Genomic DNA, 20,285 nt, shown 5'->3' on the forward strand with positions numbered 1-20,285 from the left:
AGGGTTTGCATTGCTGTGAACAGATACCATGACCAACCTCTTTTTTTTTTTTTAAAGATTTATTTATTTATTATATGTAAGTACACTGTAGCTGTCTTCAGACACTCCAGAAGAGGGCGCCAGATCTCATTACGGATGGTTGTGAGCCACCATGTGGTTGCTGGGAGTTGAACTCTGGACCTTCCGAAGAGCAGTCAGGTGCTCTTACCCACTGAGCCATCTCACCAGCCCCAGACCAACCTCTTATAAGCACAACATTGATTTCATTGGGGCTGGATGACAGGTTCAGAGATTCAGTCCTTTATCATCAAGGGGGAGCATGAGAGTCCAGGCAAGCATTGCACTGCTCAGAGTTCTACATCTCCATCTGAAGGCTGCTAGGAGAAGACTGACTCCCATCTGGTTAGGAGGAGGGTCTCATTGCCCACCCCCAGTGACACACTTCCTCCAACAAGGCCACACCTAATAGTGCCACTCCCAGGGCCAAGAATATGCAAACCATCACAGGTATATTGCTACAAAGCCCCAGCAGAATAAATCCCAAATGAGGGACTGCTTAAGGATATAGAATATAGGGTTATACCTTAATTGTGAAGTAGGCAGTGTTTAACGTGAGAAAGGGAGACAGGGTAGAGAGAGCTATAAAAACTGTCTACAGCACAGAGGCAGTGCTGCCTAATCCACAGCCATCTGCCCTTTTAGAAGCAGGAAGCTCTGGGCACAGGCAGTGAAAACAAGATACAAATGCCCATTACCTTGACTGATCACCATCAACACTGTACACATATACACTATAGCCATTAACACTAAAGTGCTGCATCTGAATGGGGATGCCAGCAAGCCTACAATCCCAGCACTCGGGAGGCAGAGGGAGGAGGAGCAGGTTGAGGCCAGCTTGGGCTACAGTTTGAGAATGTCTCAAAACAAAATGTAATTTGGAGCCAAATGTCCAAGGAAGAAAACAGTTCAAACAGGATGAAGGGAACAGAAGAAAATATTCTCAAAACTTAATATTCCCATCCAGGAAACATTAGGACACTGTAACTGTGGGAAAGCAGAAGTTCCGAGATGATAAAATGGCGGGGAGGGGTTACTAGGCAGATAAAAGCCTGAATCTGTCACATAAAGTGGCACACACCTTTAATCCCAACACTCCAGAGGCAGAGGCAGGGGCAGGCAATGTCTGTTGTGTTTGAGGACACCTGGTCTACAAAGTGAGTTCCAGGACACCCAGGGCTACACCAAGAAACCCTGTCTTGAAAAACAATATTTTTTAAAACCTGAATCTTTCTAAATAGCCTAATCAAAGAATAAATACCAGCCCAGAAAGCAGAGCACCATACATAGGCTTCCACTGTCAGAAGAGCTTAGGAGGGAAGGACGGGAATGAGAAGCCCCACGGTCCTCATGGCCAAGGGAGGCAGCAGGAACCTGCCTGCAGCCTTCGCATCTTAAGCCACAATTCATACCAGTCAAATTAAAGTCGCTTTCAGAATGGGAGGTGGAAATTTTTCCTGTTTCCTTTCTTTAAAAGATCTTAAAAATGGAACACAACAAAAGGCATAAAATAAGAAAGGAAAATACCAGGCACAGGAAGTAAGGGACCAATCTAGACGGCCTCAAACAGAGACCGAGTAACAGTGTATGCCAGACCTGGGCTCTCACAGGAACCTGCCACAGCCAGTCCTCCCTGGGGACTAATGTAAAAGGCCATCTGGAAGATGAAGAAAAGGTAAGGTGGAGGTTCACTCTGCAGCTACCAAAAGAGAGGCATTGCCAACAAACAGTAATATTCTTCTGGTTTGGATTTGTGGTTTGTTTTTTTTCAAGAAAGGGTATCTCTCTGTAGCCCTGGCTGTCCTAAACTCCCTCTGTAGACCAAGCTGGCCTTGAACTCAACAGAGATCTCCTGCCTCTGCCTCCCAAGTGCTGGGATTACAGGTGTGCACCACAACAGCCCAACAGCAGCAATATTCTTTAATGTGCAAATGTCCCCATCTTTTAAAAAGTATCGGGGGCTGGTGAGATGGCTCAGTGGGTAAGAGCACCCGACTGCTCTTCCGAAGGTTCGGAGTTCAAATCCCAGCAACCACATGGTGGCTCACAACCATCCGTAACAAGATCTGACTCCCTCTTCTGGATTGTCTGAAGACAGCTACAGTGTACTTACATATAATAAATAAATAAATCTTTAAAAAAAAAAAAAAAGTATCTGGTTTTAACCCAAGAGTATCTTTCTTCCATAAGTTTAATTTATTAAAATAATTTTCTACAAAAAGCAGGACAAACACTGAGTGTGCTGTACGCCCCCTTCTCCTGGGTTCTTTATAGAAGACGATGCTACTCAGCGGGCTTTGCTCTTCAGTTTCTGTCTTGCTCGTTTTCCGGGTCTCTTCTGCACAAACAAAACAAAAACCATATGTTGTCACACACAGCACTTGGCCTTCTGTGCCAGGGTGAGGAGTCATGGGGAGTAGAAAGGGGGTTGAGAAGAGACTAATCAGGCCCCAACTTGGACCCCTCACTTACATTTGCCCCTTTCTTCCCAGGCCTCCTGGAGCCCTTGCCGTGAGCCACCTTGGCTCGGAAGCTGGAGACATCGTCGTAGCTCTCTTTCGTGTTCCATTTGGAGCCTTTCTTCTTTCCACCAAAACCAAACTTCTGATTTTTGTATCTTCGTTTGGCATTAGGCCTGGAAAAGGTGGCCCCACAGACAGTACACTGTAAACCCCATGAGCCTTGTAGCTGGTGACAGCCACAGGTTCGTCTCTGCAGTCCTTAAGACTCTCCTTGGCTTATATTTTTACTCTACAAACCACCCAGGCAAACTCATCTGTTCACGACATATGAGAAGAAAAACAAACAAAGAAAAGGAAGAAAGGTTCTATAAACACCACCAGCTCACTGCTTCCACTGGCATCCATTGTAACGCAATCAGCTAGTTCAGCCCTAAGTGTCTCTATTCCTCTCATAGACAAAACCAAAGTTAGCATTCAAATGTAACAAGTTTCAAAAACTTCTCAAATTCTGTCTAGCCAAACCATGTCACCTCCCCTCTTAGATTGGTTCCAGTTCCTTAGAAATGCCAACTTGTAATTGGTGCCTCCTACCATTGGCCCAGCACAGGCCTCGCCCTGCTGGTTGCACCGTAATCACCCTCACCCGATTTTCCAGTGCATGGCACTTGTGATGCATCACCCTTGCTCACTGGGGCTGCTGTGGAAGTGGAGACAGACTAGACCTCCACTCCCTACCTACCTTTTCTTTACACGTACAACTCTGTTACCGTCTCAAAACCGGAACATGACCTGCCCATAACTGAGTCAAACCACTGTTGTCTCCCTAATGCCAACAGGATGAAGGTTCTCTAAGTCCTGGCCTCACACCTCTGTGTCTCTGCTCATCCAAGGTCTTCCTTCTCTAAAGGCTTCTCTCCCACTTTCCTGCCCAGATGTCCATGTCCTTCACACCAGGCTCAGGTGGGATGGCTCACCAGAATGCCATCCCCAGACTGTGCCAGGGCTTTAAGTGTGCCTCCCTGAGGTCTGTGTCCACCTATGCAGAGAGAGATCTGAAAAGAGGAGTGGTGAGCTGCCAGCTCCATCTCAGTCTCCACGGCACTGAGGCACAGAGCACTGCCTCACAGTGAATGAAGCAGTCACAAGGGAGGTGCTCAAAGCCTCCCTCCTAGTGGTGGCTGGAACTACCTCTGACTTCTCTGGCTGACTCCCCACTATCACTCTGGGTGTCATGGAGTAGAACAGTCATTTGACACTCACCTCAAATGATCCAAGTACCAATTTCCACTTTCAAACACTGCTATAGCCAGGGACCCACCCCACAGTATCAAAGTCTCTGACCCTGAGCAGCAGTAGACAATACTAGAGGCCTGCCCTGGGGAGTTCCCTCACCGGACTGACTGTTGGCCATCACAAGACTGGCGCATCAGAAGACAAATCCAAATGGAGACCCTTACTTACCCTTTACTCGTCTGCTGGCCTTTACCTCCTGCCTTTGCACTGCGTTCCACAGGCTTCTGGTCGCCCTCCAGGAAATCCAGCTTATCAGAGAAGCCTGTGCAGGGAAGAGCATTTACATTAGCACCACTGTATGCCTAGGAGCATTCAGGACATGGCTGCTATTCCCTAACTGCATCTTAAGAAGCACATCCTGTGCCGGGAGGTGGTGGCGAAAGCCTTTAATCCCAGCACTTGGGAGGCAGAGGCAGGCGGATTTCTGAGGTCAGCCTGGTCTACAGAGTGAGTTCCAGGACAGCCAGGGCTACACAGAGAAACCCTGTCTCAAAAAAAGAATCAAAACAAAAAAAAAAGAAAAAAAAAAAAAAGAAGCACATCTTGTTCCCTGCACTATTTTCCAAGCATAAGCCCAGTAGATTCAAACCAAGATAACTGGAAGCACTAGAGAGCTCCCTCGGTTCTAAGGTAGAGTGAGACCCAGGCTCCCTACCCTCTTAGCAGACAGCCACACTGACCTTTCTGGTATTTCTTGATGGCATTCATCATGTGTGCTTTCTCCCGCTGCCTCTTCTGCAGGACCTCAGTTTGCACCTGTGAGACAGACACAAAGTCAGCCCTGCCTCCCAAACCATCACTCCAGAGACTGCAGCTCAGCCACTGCTACCACACTATGCTGGATACACCCAGGTGTGCCACGGTGGCGAGTGAACCTGTGCTCAGGGACACCGGCAGACACTTTACCAGGAACCCCAGCACAGTCTGCCCTGGCCCGCCCAGCCATGCCCGGCCCACACACCAAACCCCAGCCCGGTCTGCCCTGGCGCGGCCAACCCTGCCCAGCCCACGCAGGTGCTCTTTCCTTCTCACCTTCTTTCCGTATTTCCTAAGCGCTCGAAGTTGCTTGGCCTTTTCAGATTTCTCCATGGCGGCCTGTTTAGTCTGCAACTTCTGTCGAATCTAAAACGCAGAGAGTTGTTAGGCACGATTTGGAGCACACTAGAACGGAGCGCCAGTGTCTGGCTAGCTCTGAACGCTGTGGAACTCATTTACTGTTCTAAATTTCCACATTAAGACAATACAGTTCCAAAGCTGAGCCTGGCACCAAAAGTGTCCATGGGCTGAAGGAGCTTAAACGCGGCCCTGCCTCTCCAAGGCACAAAGCTGCCTACTTACCATACAGGACCTGTTGCTTCTCCACAGATTAAGGCCAAACTGCAGCATTCTAATGGCCCACATCTGTAATAGTTCCTGTACACTCGAACCTCACCTCTTCCATCACATACACACACACACACTGTACTGAAATTGTTAACTAGTTATGTGTGTGATTGTCAGATGTAGATGGATCTGTGCTTGTCGCATGATTGGCCTCTTGAGGTACCACCTGTAATTCTCTAAGCCAAAGACTGAGACCAAAGGAACAATTTTAAATACATCCTGGATGTGACATCAAGCTTTTTTTCCTCCCAAAGTTAAATGAAGATCAAATCCCCTGACTCTAAGTCACACCATATCTGAGTTATCCGTCAAGTCTTCCATTTCTAAAAAGCTAAAGGGCCAGAGAGGAAAACCCCATCTAGAAGCAACAGTATTCTCCTTGGCATTGTTGGCCCAGAACTCTAAAACTGTTGTGTCTGTACACTCCACTTACCCTGACAGGGAAGAAACACACAAGCTTCTTTTTGTAGGGCCCATACTTCTCCAGACCATCTCTCTCTAATTTGCCTAGGTGACAGGCATGGCTCTGAGGCAGACTGTAGAAATACTGACTACAAACACTACACATCTTCTTTTTTTTTTTTTTTTTTTTTTTTAAAGACTACAGGAATGACCCAGCTGAACAAATGAAACCTTGGCTTTCCAAAAGAAAAACCTACCTTTTGCATCTGCTGATCAGACTTGGCCATTTCTGCAAAATAATCGGTGGGCCTCTTCGTGGGGACTTGGAGCTGATGGAGTCGGGGTAACACTGCAAGCACTGCTGCCTGGGCCTGCCGGTAGCTGACATTACAGGGCAGGGTGTAATGAGGGGAGGGGAAAGGCACTCACGTCTTCTTACTGTCTCTCAGAAGTTACCTAACCTCAGAGCTATCACATCCCACCAGCACTGGCAAGATAAGACATACACACCAACTAAAACTCCACTGATTGCACATATAACTGAAATCTCACTTTATGTTTATTTATGAGGGGAAAATACTTCCAAGAGCAAGTCAGTTTAAAACAACGAGCTTATTAAATACTTCACAGACTATGAACTGCTTCCCAATCATTACAGAAAGTTTCTCAAAACATTCGCTAGGCAAAGTCTGTTTTAATGATTGGAGGCACCCACACAAACTTCAAATGAATTATTCTGAAACATCCCTCAAGCAGGGTGCTGGTTAAATGGTGACCAAGAATCTATTCTTTCCACCAGAGAAACCCGCTAGCTCCACTCTCAGGCTCGTGCTAACCCCCCCCCCCCGTGCCTCTGAGGTTGCAGACACACTAAGACCCCCTTCCTGTAACTCCATCGCAGGACCCCTAACAAACATACAAACTCATTTCCCTCTGGAAGTCGTCTTCTGGATTAACGCCTTTCTTCTGGTCCTGGTTCTGAGGTGTTGGCTGAGTCTCACTGACTTCTGGCACTGGACCCAGGGTCACATCAAGCCTTTCAACCCACTCCAGATCCCGTCTGAATTCAGCCAAGCACTGCTTCAGGCCACTCTAGGTTAAGTCAGACACGGCGCTCATGAGAACCGCGAGTTTGACTCTCTCAAACCCAAAGTCCTATGCTCAAATATCCGCACAAGATGACGACCGCAGCGCAGGGTGCATCTTTCCCACCAGAATCGGTCTCCCAAGAAGCACAGCGCTCGTGCGCATCCTGTTCCAAGGACCCCGACCCTCGCGCGAGCTCACCACGTCATTCACTGCCTTCTTCGGCTTCTCTAACACGACATTGAGGCCTGGCTTCAGGAGTCCGCGGGAAAACGCATCCTGCAACTACAGACCGGGGCGCCTCAGTACCAAAGAGCTAAATAAAGTCCCCGTTCCATACCCTGCCCCGCTAGCTCCACTACGGCCTACCTCTTGATCTGAGGCCAGGCACGCATCCGACTCCGAGTCCGACTCTGAGAGCGGAGGGGTGTCCATCTCGTGGCCTTCCGCCCCGCGAGGTTCGGCTGCCACTCCACGTGCCCACAAGCAGCACCACCGCCAGCAAATACTCCACAAGCCTCTGGCTTTTCAACAGGGACTTCCGCTTCCGGGTGCATAGCCGCACTTCCGATTTCCTCGTTGCTATAGGAACTGCTCTGGCGTTTGGGCGTGCCCGGATTGCTTCGGATCTTTAGGAAGAGCACCTACGGATCCCTACGTAGTCTAGTAACCCAGAGCCGTGAAGCAAGAGGTAAATAGTTTCTTTGGGGTCCTCCTAAGGACCTGAGAGCGGTGGGAGTGCAGGAGAGGAAGGCAAGGCTCGGAAAGAGACGCGGGGGGGGGGGGGGGGGGGGAAGAAGAGGAGTCTAGGGGCGGGGCGATGGAGGGGCGAGGCGGGGTCAGGGAGGGGCGAGCCCAAGGCCGAGCCCCGGGCGGGGCGGGGCCCCGGGCGGGGCGGGGGTCATGGGCGGGGCTATGGGCGGGCCAGGGCGGGCCGGGGAAGAGAAGGGAGATAGATGTGCTGCGCGTCTTCACTCCCACCTGGTTGCCTCTTTCTTCATCTTTTGCAATACTTTTTGACAGGTACCATGTCCACCGTGGTAGCTCAGGCGCTTCATGTTTTTGGTCTTCGGCCTCACGTGACCAACAATGTCTTCTTCTTCGATGAACAGATCATTATATTTCCTTCAGGAAATCACTGTGTGAAGTACAATATAGATCAGAAATGGCAAAAATTCATTGCAGGTAAAAAAGAAAATAAGAAACCACCTTTTCCATTCTGACACATGCATTAAAGGCATGTGCTACACAGAACCGCACAATCTCAACGATTGGGAAGATTTTTTTTTTTTTGATAACTGGGTTATACTCATATTTTTATAAATGTAAACAGAATAAATGGCCACTTACCCTACTTAATCATAGATTAACCTGACACAAGTAGCCAAAATGACAGGTAAAATAACACACGTTTTAAAAGTATTTTTTCACAGTGACTTCAGAGAAGAGTTACTTTAAACAGTGTTTTTCTTGTATTCTCCTGCAGTAGGGTTTGTCCTCACCAGAACCTTCTTTTGAGTCTAACGGTTTTGAGAGTACATGATCTTCATTGAACCCATGTATGATGGAGACACTGAAAATTTTATCTTAAGTGACAAATAACTTTTTCGGTTATTTTTTTTTTTCGAGATAGGGTTTCTCTGTGTAGCCCTGGCTGTCCTGGAACTCACTCTGTAGACCAGGTTGGCCTCCAACTCAGATATGCCTGCCTCTGCCTCCCAAGTGCTGGGACTAAAGGTGTACACCACCACTGCCCGCTTATTTATTTTAAAGAGTTATGTATACAGTTTTCTGCCTGATTGTATATCTGCAGGCCAGAAGAGGGCACCAGATCTCATTACAGATGGTTGCGAGCCACCATGTGGTTGCTGGGAATTGAACTCAGGACCTCTGGAAGAACAGCCAGTGTTCTTAACCTCTGAGCCCTCTCACACAGCCCCTGGAATATCCCTAGTTTTATGTTAATAGTTTTACCAATTTTTCAGTTACTTTTGTAAGATTTTGTTCTAAGGGGTATCTCTCTTATTTAGTTATAGACATATTTTACATATCCTGTATTCTAATAATTTGTCAGGTATATATGTTAGAAATAATTAGCTAAGCAGTGATGCCTTTAATCCCAGCACTGGAGAGACAGGGACAGATAGATCTCTTAGTTCAAGGCTAACCTGTTCTGCAGAGTTCCAGGACAGCTAGGGCTACACAGAGAAACCCTGTTTAAAAAAAAAACGAAAAGTAAGAAAGAAATATTTCTTTCTGAAGCCTGTGCTTTTTTTCTTCCTTGAGGTATCTATGAATTCTTAGTTTTAATGAAGTAAAAGTCATCAAACACCATGTAAATATTCTGTAAGAATAAACTGTATTAACTAGGGACATGGCTAAGCAGGTAAAGCACTTTCCAGGTATGTCTGAGGACCTAAATTTGAACCTGCATAAAGCCAGGCATGATAGCACACGTCTGTAATCCCATTGCTTCTGTGGCAAGATGGAAACTCCACAGAAGCCTGTGAGCCAGCTAGACTGGCATGCATGCACAGTAGTGAACTGCAAAAAGATCCTGCCTTGGACAAGGTAGAAGACCCACACTCCAGGATATCTGTCCACTCACCTCCACAGGAATGCCATGTCAAGCATACACTCACTCACACGCACAGTGAGGGAGGGAGGGAGGGAGGGAGGGAGGGAGGGAGAGAAAGAGAGAGAGAGGCAGAGAGAGAGAGACAGAGAGAGAGAGAGAAGGAGAGAACCGTTGACTTTAATTTATTAGCTTTTATGTCCAGCATATTTGCTGGACTATTGCTAATTCTAACAACTTCTCTGTAGATTCTTTGGGGTATCCTACACAGACAGTCACATGAACCCATAATAATGGTTTCTTTGTCTTATGTCACTATACTGGGAAGCATCTCAAGAGCTGAATAGAAGCATTGAAAATGCTCACAGTCATCATGTTTCTAATCATAGAGAATTCTCTTAATATTTCTTTATAAAGAAAGGTGTTTGCTATGAACAAATGTCAGTGCCCTGTATCAGGTTAAATAAATTATTTTTCCCAGTTTTTTATTCATTTTCCCTCAGTAATAAGATAATGGATTTCCTAGTAAATGTTTTCTGTATTTAATATAGATCTTTATTTATGACTTACTAACACTAAACCAACGACCATTTAATTCAGACAATATTTATGCATATTTTCTCTCATATTCACTAGACTCTGCTACTGCTGCTTGTTACAGTTAATACAGTTCAGCTGGAATCTTTTTTCCTTTTACATTTAGTAGTGAGACATAGTACTCAATTCTTCAAGTCTTTGTTTGAGAATGCATTGTTTCATCTTCATTTTAAAAAGATAGTTTGACTGGGTATAAAATTTTTTGAATTCAGGTTTTATTCCACTGTCTTTTAGTCTCTGCTTTGTTATAGTAGTTAGGAAATTAGCAACTGAGATCATATTTCTGGGTGTACACAATCTTTCCCCTGGATATTTGTAATGTCTTCTCTGACTCTATGTGTGCTGTTCCTTCTCGTGTGTGTGTGTGTGTGTGTGTGTAGCTTTTATCTGAATTTTCCACCTCCTAGTCTCTCTTTATCACCTTCTAGCTTCCAGATAATTTTTTCACTGATTTTATTTTCAGCTATAGAAAGCCTACTGCTTAGTGTATCCAGAAATTAATTGATTTATTGATTGATTAATTGATGATTGATTTTTTTTCTGTGTATGGGTATTTTGCCTGCACTTATGTATGTGTACTGCCTGTGCAATGCCTGTGGAGGTCAGAAGAGAGTGTAAGATCCTATAAACTGGAGTTATCAATGGTTGAGCTGCCATGTGGATGCTAGGAATTGAATCCAGGCCCCCTAGAAAAGCAACAAAAGCTCTTAAACACCGAACCATCTTCCCATCCCTGTATCCAGAGGTTTGAATTTCCATGATTCTCTTCATATGTTCATGCATCTAGTCCTGACCATTTTCCTTGTTCTTGGAGCTTGATCCTGTATCACCAAGAACCTCTCACCTACATGTGAGAACAGTCCCAGGCATGAGTTCAGGGTCCCCCACACACATCCTGGAAGCAGCCACTCTTTGAGCATCCTTAAGCCCAGTCAAAGAGCAGAGACAGGCCAGGACAAAACTGGAGCTGGTACAGCCAGTAAGCTCAGGTTCATCTGGGCACAGCATTCTGGGCCCTGGAGCATCTGGGCCATAATCTAGGAAAGGCAATTCAGAATTCCATGTGTCCTAAATTTTATCTCCTGGTAAGAACTACAGCCAGGAAAGAACCACTATAACATACAGGGCTAGAGCAGGTTCCATGGTGGACAGAGCTCAGACCATTACTGATAAAATGAAAAGTAAATAGGTCTGCTAGGCAGTGGTAGCAAACGCCTTTAATCCCAGCACTCAGGAGGCAGAGGCAGGCAGGATCTCTGTGAGTTTAAGGCCAGCCTGGTCTACAGAGTGAGTTCCTAGACAGCCAGGGCAAACAGAGAAACACTGTCTTGAAAAAACAAAATGAGAGAGAGAGAGAGAGAGAGAGAGAGAGAGAGAGAGAGAGAGAGAGAGAAGGGAAGGAGGCAATGGAAAGCTCTTGGGCTGGCGAAGCTTCTGTTGTCCTCCTCCATGAGGGCTGAGGAGCTGAGGTAGAACTAGCAGAAGAGGGATCAAGAAGATAGGGGGTGGGGGAGGTACATGCCCTTGTGGGAGAGATGAAACTATTTCAAGGATAACCAAATTAACTGGACCGAAAGCAGTGTGAAAGTATCACAGGCTGTATCGAAATATCATTAGTATCCGAGATTACAACCGTGGTCCCAAAGGACTGTGCTGCCTAAGGGTGCTGCAGACATCTTGCTTTAGTCCGTACTACGTTAGTCACACAACTCACCTGAGGACACAGTTCTCAGTGTGCCTGTTCTTACACTGGGCATGGCTATACTAAGGACCTACTAGGTAATGGGTTCCTGGTAAGTGAACAAGTGAATGAATGGGCAAGAAAATCATGACCCCTTGCCCTCCATATGCTTTGGGCTGTAAGGAGACAAAGCATGCCTTTCAGCAGACAGACTTGTATCAGTATAACAGTGTATTTTATCAATGTGTCAATGTAGCATTGTATCCGTGAATAGGAGGAACGCTCCCCACCATACAGCCTGTCAGAGAGCACTGGAGCAAGTGTTTTCCCCTTGCTCCCTCCAGGCACCACCATGATCCCACAGAATCCTAGCTGTTAACTTCTCACTGTCCCTCCCATCCTTGCTTCAGCCCCAACCTCTGCCCTTGGCTTCAGAATCTTGTTCATCTTCTACACCCCTTTACCGCAGATTTTCACAGTGTTCATTCAAATCCCAAACTTATTATTATCCTCTTCCCTCATGGTTTTCCTTGCTGGATACTCAAACCTGTGTTAAAGATGTTATTACAAGAGCAATGAGGCAGAAGCGCAGTAAATCTGTAGATAAAAATGTGACTTTAATATATCGTAGAAGTAGTGTGAGGAGTCAGTGCAGGATTGGGAAGCCATGTAGAGTCTTGTTTCTTCTTCTTTCTTTCTTTCTTTCTTTCTTTCTTTCTTTCTTTCTTTCTTTCTTTCTTTTTGGATTTTCGAGACAGGGTTTCTCTGTGTAGCCCTGGCTGTCCTGGAACTCACTTTGTAGACCAGGCTGGCCTTGAACTCAGAAATCCGCCTGCCTCTGCCTCCTGAGTGCTGGGATTAAAGGTGTGAGCCACCAACGCCCGGCTATTCTCTAAAGTCATGTCAGTCTTTTTGTTTTGTTTTTTGTTTTTTTTTGTTTTTGAGACAGGGTTTCTCTGTATAGCCCTGGCTGTCCTGGAACTCACTCTGTAGACCAGGCTGGCCTCAATCTCAGAAATCCACCTGCCTCTGCTTCCCGAGTGCTGGGATTAAAGGCGTGCGCCACCACATCCAGCTTTTTTTTTTTTTTTTGGGGGGGGGGGGGTTCGAGACAGGGTTTCTCTTTATAGCCCCGGCTGTCCTGGAACTCATTCTGTAGACCAGGCTGGCCTTGAACTCAGAAATCCTCCTGCCTCTGCCTCCCAAGTGCTGGGATTAAAGGCGTGCACCGCCACACCCGGCTCTTTTCTTTTTAAAAAATGTGTGTCTGTGTGTGTGTGTGTGTGTGTGAGAGAGAGAGAGAGAGAGAGAGAGAGAGAGAGAGAGAGAGAACACAGGTGCCTGCTGAAGCCAGAGAGTACATCAGATCCTGGAGCTGAAGTTACAGGCAGTCTGAGCCTCCCAACTCAGGTACAGGGAATGGAACCTGCATCCTCTGGAAGAGCAGAGCACTCTCACCCTCAGAGCCATCTATCTCTTCAGCCTCTGAAGTCTCACTAATTATCTGTTATCATTGTGGACCCAAGAGAGATTGAAGACTTAAATGTAAATCAGTCAAATCAGTAAGAACTAGAAACAAATACACACAATTAAAGTCTGGTGGCTCAGGAGGGCCATTTTAGCAAAAGCCAGCGGTGGTAACTTGTCTAGCCGAGGCTCCATCCCTAGTATCTCACCTCTCCCAGGCCCAGGACCCTGAAGCCTCAGTGTCAGTCATGCCTTCCCCCCCCCCCCCCAGTCAATCACTGAATTCTGCTGGTTCCACCTCTTAGGGTTTCCCTGGTAACCCCTCATTTACATATCCATTATCCCTGCTGCCTTCACATATCACCTGCTTTATGCATCACCTGCTGACCAGTTTAATCCAGGGAGATCCACACAGCTGCCACGGAGATTTTCCCGACCCTTCATAAAGGTTCCCAGGGGCTTCCGCTACCTCCCAGATACAGTCAAAACCCTTATGCAAGGCTCTCTCTCACCAACCCAGAGCCTTGATCTCCTCGGGCCCAGCTGCCCCTCCAGCCTTCCTGCAGGAGTCCAATGTGTCTGGGAGTTGGGCTGCAGGACAACATATTCATCCCTACTTGGCTTGCTAGAAAGCAGCAGCATGGAGCCCATCACAGCAGGGCTCCCACACAGCCTTCTAGTGTCTCCTCCTTGTCTCACTCAACCTGTGTCTCAACTCAGTGGGTGAGGGACCCATTGCATGGACGACATCTCCTATGCTCGGTGCCCAAGGCCTACGTGAAGAGTTCACTTTGTATTAATATCAGAAGAAAATGAAGACATGAGCAATGAGTATATGGTCATGAGTCCAGCCTGGATTATATTCCCCTCTGTTAGTGCAACCATCCAATATGTGACTATATGTATGTCCAGAACATATATACTCATTCCTATTGCATTTATTTATTCAGTGTGTGTGTGTGTGTGTTCATGCTTGTATGCCTGCATGGCATGGCATGCATGTGAAGCTCATGGGAATTTGTTAGTCCCTTCTACCATGTGAGTCCTGGGGAATCAAATTTAGGTCATCAGCCTTGGCAGCACGCACTCTTGCCTACCGAGCTATCTTGCCAGCCCCATTTTAATTGTTTATTTTATTCTTATTTATAATTGCTTACATATGTGTGCACATGCCTCCAGTGCACGTGTTTGTTAGCGCCTGTGGAGGCCAGAGGCTTTGAATCCCCCAGAGCTGGAGTTAACAGGTGCTGGTGAGCCTCACGACATGGGCTCTGTGAACCAATTCAGGTCCTGTGGAAAAGTCACCAACCCTGCTTTTTATCATTTTTAATGAAGGGAGAGAGACCCATGACAGCCGAGTGCCAGGGCCCACATGCTGTGCCTGCTGTGGCCCTCTTGTGGCTTCACCGTGGCTTGCATTTCGTGCTTGTTGCTACAAGACAGCAAGATGCTGACTGCATGCCCAGCTGTCTTCTCTGAGCTCTAGGAGAAGGGAGGGCAGCATGCGTGTGTCTCCGGTAACCAAGGAGGCACAACACTCCATCACAAAGACTTCTGCATCAGTCTGACTGCCAGACTGAGGGGCTGGGTAGTCAACATCCAGCCCCCACAGTAGAGTACTGAGCACCAGAGCCTTAGGACACTAAAGCCCTTACGATTCGACCCTGTTCTACCCTTGTTGGCCCATCCCTGGTCATGCCTGACTCCCACACAGTGCTCCAGCAATCTGTCTCCTTGGGATTCTCTCCCCATTCTGCATTCTCTGTTACATCCGTGCGCCCCGAAAGCTCTTCCTGCCACATGCAGCTTCCTACATCCTCTCTGGTCCTGATGCAGGAAAGTTTCCTCAGCATCCCAGCTCAACCTAGTGAGCTGCCCACCCCAATTTTACAATTACCCACATACAGTCAAACTAAGGGGTGGCCAGGGACGGATCTTTGTGTATGTGTACACTTTTCTCCTGTCTCCAGTGCCCCTTGCTAAGCCTGTGTAGACCTTGATGGAAGCATTGTCTGTCCTTAGTCCCCATTTTTACCTCCTTTTACAGGCTCAGACAAGAGTCAGGGCATGCTGGCTTTGGCCATCAGTCCCAATCGGCGATATCTCGCTATCTCCGAGACTGTGCAAGAAAAACCGGTCATCACTATATATGAACTCTCGTCCATCCCTTGCCGGAAGCGCAAAGTCCTGAATAATTTTGATTTCCAAGTTCAAAAGTTTACCAGCATGGCTTTTTCTCCAGACTCTAAATACCTGCTGACACAGACGTCACCTCCAGACTCAAACCTCGTCTATTGGCTGTGGGAAAAGCAGAAAGTCATGGCCATTATTAAAGCTGATAGTCAGAACAACCCCATCTACCAGGTACCTCCTAGCATGAGTGCCCTGCCCACCGTAAAGCAGTCAGTGCTGACTTCTTCTACCGCTTGCCTTGTGCCACGCTGCTCACTTCTCCCATGTATTTTTAAAAACTGAGCTTCACAATAATCACACCAGGACTATGTGGTTGTTATCCCATCTTAGAGATGGGAGCCCTGAGCCCCTAAGAGACCTAAGCAACTCATCCAAGGCTGCAAAAGTGGCAAAGAGGCAGACCCAGCTGGCGTCCAACTTTGTCATCTGTCTTTTTCCCTCTGGCCCAGGGCTACTTTCCAGGCATGGGTTAGATCCAGCGGTGCTGATTAGAACTTACTCTCCTTGGTTCTGGCCGTTTTGCAGTAGACTCCTGGGTAGTAGGAGGATTTCAGGGATGACTTATAAAGTGGTAGGTTTGGGCTTTTATTTGGTTTGGGAGGTGTGTTGTTTTTGGTTTTGTAACAGGTTATGACCACATAGCTCAGCCTACCCATGAACTCACAGTCTTGCCTGCCTGTGCCTCCCAAATGCTGGGATTCAAGGTAGATGCCAGCATACCCAGCCCAAAAGGTAGATGTGCAGGAAAGGACTGCTGGAGGTAGTGGTGTGGAGAACAGGATTTTCTATTGTGGTTGAAGAGGAAAACGAAGACCCTTTAGGAAACTGGCTGGCTGCTTAGGCAGGGAGCCCCAACCCCTGTCCAGCATCTTAGACTCATGTTCAAACCTTCAGGAAGTCAGTTCAGTCCATGTTCAGAGACACCAGCTCATCAGGACCTCAAGCATTCATCTTAACATTCTGCCCAAAGGTTGATGTGCAAGCCCAGACATCACCAGCAAACACTCGAGTCCATTCTCAATACAGATATGAGTATTGATCAACAAATCACAAAGGCAGGCAGAACTGGAAGGCTGTATCCTCTAGGCCACAGTTCCCCGCCTCTCAGAGCGGAGACCACCTCTGCAGTAGACCCAGTGAGCATTTCCTAGGTGCCCACTATGAACCCAGCCCTGGGGACATAGAGACTGAGCAGCAGCTTGGCCTCCGGCTGCTCTCTGTCTAGTACAGCCAGCAGGTTAAGTGCCATTAGTGTATGTCAGGATAAGGGCTCTGGTGGGAGACCACACACTCCCTCCTGCTATGTGGTTTCTTCCCCATAGACAGGCCTCCATACACCGGCTCAACCCCACGTCTCTGTTTCCAGCCAGACTTCATTCCATCGTGCTGGTACAGAGTTTAGCTCTACTCACATGAGGAGACATGTTGGTGCATGCCCGTAATCACAGCACATGGGAAGTTGAGGCAGGAGGAATAACCATTTAAAGCCAGCTTAGGCTAACAAAAGGAAAAATTGTTGACTGATAGTACATCCTATAGACATAGATGTATATCTTTTTCAAATATAGTATAAAATTCCATCATTTTGTGATATGCACAAGCTGTGTAAAATGAGTATTAAATAGTCAAGCAGGAAGATTCATCGTATTCACTTTTTTGTGTTTTGTTTGTTTGTTTGTTTTTAATCTCCTTACATTTTGCAGGTTAGCATCAGTTCCCAGGATAATAGTCAAGTGTGTATTACTGGAAGTGGGGTATTTAAACTTCTCCGTTTTGCTGAAGGAACCCTAAAGCAAATCAATTTCCAGAGGGGGGAATCTTCAAACTACCTAGCCCACGCCTGGGTGTCTGAAGACAGGGTCATTGTTGGCACTGACACCGGCAAACTCTTCCTCTTTGAAGCTGGAGATCAGCGCTGGGAGACAAGCATAATGGTCAAGGAGCCTACTAGCTCCAGGAGCCTGGAGGTCATTCAAGAGTCAGAGAGGTAACAGCGCCCTCTGCTGGGCCAGTGCATGCCTGCATTGCACTGCCAAAGTTAAGTAAAATGAGCGTCTCCTGAAGCCTCTCCACCGAGGCTGGAGAGGCTGGGCGTCAGGTAAGAGCGCTTACCGCTTTGGCTGAGGATAACAGGTTTGGGTTCCAGTACCCACGTGATGCCTCACAAGCATTCCAGGAGATGTGGTGCCCTCTTCTGGCCTCTGCGGGCACTACACACCCATGTAGTGCACTTAAATACATGCAAGCTGTAAAATCTTTCTTTTAAGCCACTCTACCACTACACCTTAAAAACCAACTGCGCTCATTTCTTCCTTCTCTTTCAGCATCTGTCTGCATCCAAGCACAAACCTTGACAGTTCCAAGCATAGCCCACACACGTCTTTTTATTTTTATGCCTAATCTCATTTTTACACACAGTTCAGTATGACAGTCTTCAAAATGGTAGATTTTCTTTCTCAAAAGCATGCATTCTATGGCTGTCTGCATAATTTACCAATTTCAAGAAATAAATGCGGCCGGGCGTGGTGGCGCACGCCTTTAGTCCCAGCACTCGGGAGGCAGAGGCAGGCGAATCTCTGAGTTCGAGGCCAGCCTGGTCTACAAAGTGAGTGCCAGGACAGCCAGGGCTACACAGAGAAACCCTGTCTCGAAAAACCAAAAAAAAAAAAAAAAGAAAAAGAAATAAATGCCTTCGGGGCCCTTACAGTGTGCGAGGCCCTTGCCACCATGATGGACTAGGAGTGTGTGCCCTCTGACAGGGGCAGTTCCACAGGGGCAACAATGAACAAAGAGGGGCAAGAAAATGGACTCAGTAGACCCGACAGAAGGCTGTGTGGTGAGGGGCTGGGGAGGAGATTCAGGGAGGAGTTCTTGACTTCATCCACACAGTCACAGAGATGGTCACAGCTCACACAGCGAAATGTCCTGCAGGACGTGTCAGATCCTGCTGACATACCCATCTGAGTCCTATCCTTCACAGAGCATATCAGTATCATGCCAGCTTTACAGACCAGGGGACCAAGGCTCAAAAGAGTTAAGTCACCTTCCAAGATCAGCACTCTGTGATGGAACTAGAATTTCATTTCCCTTCTCTCTGAGCTCAGAGCCCAACAAGCTCCCTGCCGCCTGACACCCTGTGGATTCTTTCTTCTCCATGACTTCTGTTTACCCACAATCCCCTCCCCATACCGGTTTCCTTATTTTGTGGCTTGTGTAAGGGCTTCCTAAGGAATTCTCGAAAGAATTGTTTTCCCCATTCCTAGTTACTGCTTACATTAGATAGTTCAGATTGTCCCTTTATCTGCCACCATACCTTAGAATTGTATAAAAGCATTTGGTGAGGACACATGCCTACATCTTTTCTATGCACAGTATTTCGGTGGGTCCAGGCCTCCCAGCACAAAGGCCCCTTAGCTCCGGGCAAGCAGCCCTGCTTCTCTCCTCTCCTGAAGAGGGTCATCAGCTCTCACCTCTGAGTCCCTTTCCTGGCCAATGCATTCTCTTGCTAGTGGGTTCAGCCAAGTACAGTTCCCTTTGTCTGTCCCCTGCCCCATCCCCCAGACACATACCGATTCCTGTTTGCCCGGAAAGGGCCTGGCTAAGAGCACTCAGTCTCTGATCACCTAAGACAGTTCCTGTCCTCAGAAAGCCTGTGATACCTGTGGCCGGTTCTTTGCGGCATGCTTAATTGTCTCTTAACAGTCCCTAGGACATGAGCTCAAGACTTGAAACTTCCCGCTGACCTCATTTACTGTCGTTTCAAAGAGACATGATAACTCTAAATCAAAATGTATGAACAGGTATAAATACTTATGGTATTAAGTGAATGAATGAAACGAGAAGCCTGGGTTCAAACACCGGCTCAGCTAAGACTGTGCGATCCAGCCCAGCGTGGTGGCGCACGCCTCTAATCCCAGCACTCGGGAGGCAGAGGCAGGCGGATTGCTGAGTTCGAGGCCAGCCTGGTCTACAAAGTGAGTTCCAGGACAGCCAGGGCTACACAGAGAAACCCTGTCTCGAAAAAACAACAAAAACAAAAACAAAACAAAACAAAAAAAAAGACTGTGTGATCCTCGTAAGTTTTATCTTCTGAACAACTTATTTCTCAACAAAGCAAGAATGACCACCCTGGGTCTAGCGAGCATTCCCACTGTGCTCCAAGTAGAGTTCCAAGCAGCATTTGGCTGCAGGAAAGGAGATCAGTGGGTAGCATTGCTCTCAGCCAAAGACATCCCCCAGCCCACCCCTGAGAAAACAGGATCTTATGATGTGGCTGGCCTACTGTGCTAGAACTCACTACCTAGACCAGGTTGGCCTTGGACTCACAGTGATCCACCTGCCTCAACTTCCCATGTCCTGGAATTAATTGTGTCTCTCCCTCTTCCCCTCCCCCTCCCCCTCCCCCTCCCCCTCCCCCTCCCCCTCTCCCTCCCTGCAGAACTTATTTCTTCTCCTTAGAACTGTCTCCTAAAACATGTTTTCTTTCCTTTTCCAGCCTGATAGAGTTTCCCCCACTCAGCTCCCCAGTCTCCTCCGTTGAAAGGATGCAGATCACCACTAACACCCAACAACAGGCCATGCCCCAGGTGTTTGCCATCGCAGCCTATTCAAAGGGATTTGCCTGCTCTGCGGGGCCTGGAAGAGTGCTGCTGTTTGAGAAAGTGGAAGAGAAGGACTTTTACCGGGAAAGCAGGGAAATCCGGGTAAGAGGAGCAGGAAGGGGAAGGCAAACAGGGTCCTTAGGAGCCAATGCTCTGCATAGCTCTGACAGAGCATTTCACCAGCAAGGACTGGGCAGAAGCAGAGACAGAGAGCCCAGCTCTCAGCGATGTAGGAGCCTGTACACTGGATTGGGATTTCAGAGTAGCACAATCTGGATCTGAGTCCTGCAGGGACATGTGGCCAAGTCACCTCCCTCCCCAAACCTGATGCCCCAAAACCCTTCCGTTATTGTAACCGTGATATTAATCAAACCTTCCAGCACACATTTATGGAACAAATGATACAGAAATGACCTGGACCAGCAGGTTGTTCTTCGATGACAGGGGCCTGACGGGGAGGACCAGGAGGTGAGAAAGAGAACAGGAAA

The 20,285-nt window shown here is 47.5% G+C and overlaps 2 protein-coding genes across 2 annotated transcripts in view; one reads left to right on the forward strand and one right to left on the reverse strand.

Annotated features, from left to right (window-relative positions):
* Positions 1–2,232: 2,232 nt before the first annotated feature.
* On the reverse strand, positions 2,233–7,236 carry Ebna1bp2 (EBNA1 binding protein 2). The gene is made up of 9 exons (XM_021160892.2): positions 7,053–7,236; positions 6,885–6,968; positions 6,517–6,689; positions 5,855–5,978; positions 4,845–4,934; positions 4,493–4,568; positions 3,981–4,074; positions 2,530–2,692; positions 2,233–2,395 (listed from the first exon to the last, which is right to left on the reverse strand). The coding sequence occupies exons 1-9, from the start codon at positions 7,116–7,118 to the stop codon at positions 2,345–2,347; spliced, it is 921 nt and encodes a 306-aa protein (XP_021016551.1). The 5' UTR covers positions 7,119–7,236; the 3' UTR covers positions 2,233–2,344.
* Positions 7,237–7,261: 25 nt separating this feature from the next.
* The window catches only part of Cfap57 (cilia and flagella associated protein 57), a 69,444-nt gene continuing 56,420 nt past the window's right edge, over positions 7,262–20,285 (forward strand). The window contains exons 1-5 of the mRNA XM_021160891.3: positions 7,262–7,374; positions 7,707–7,868; positions 15,051–15,367; positions 16,900–17,183; positions 19,692–19,899. Of these exons, the coding sequence (XP_021016550.1) occupies positions 7,712–7,868; positions 15,051–15,367; positions 16,900–17,183; positions 19,692–19,899 (966 nt within the window). The 5' untranslated portion in view covers positions 7,262–7,374; positions 7,707–7,711. The remainder of the gene's footprint in view (positions 7,375–7,706; positions 7,869–15,050; positions 15,368–16,899; positions 17,184–19,691; positions 19,900–20,285) is intronic.

The sequence above is a fragment of the Mus caroli genome, unplaced genomic scaffold (assembly GCF_978045245.1).
Source record: "Mus caroli unplaced genomic scaffold, Mus_caroli_1 scaffold_6, whole genome shotgun sequence".
Classification (NCBI taxonomy): domain Eukaryota; kingdom Metazoa; phylum Chordata; class Mammalia; order Rodentia; family Muridae; genus Mus; species Mus caroli.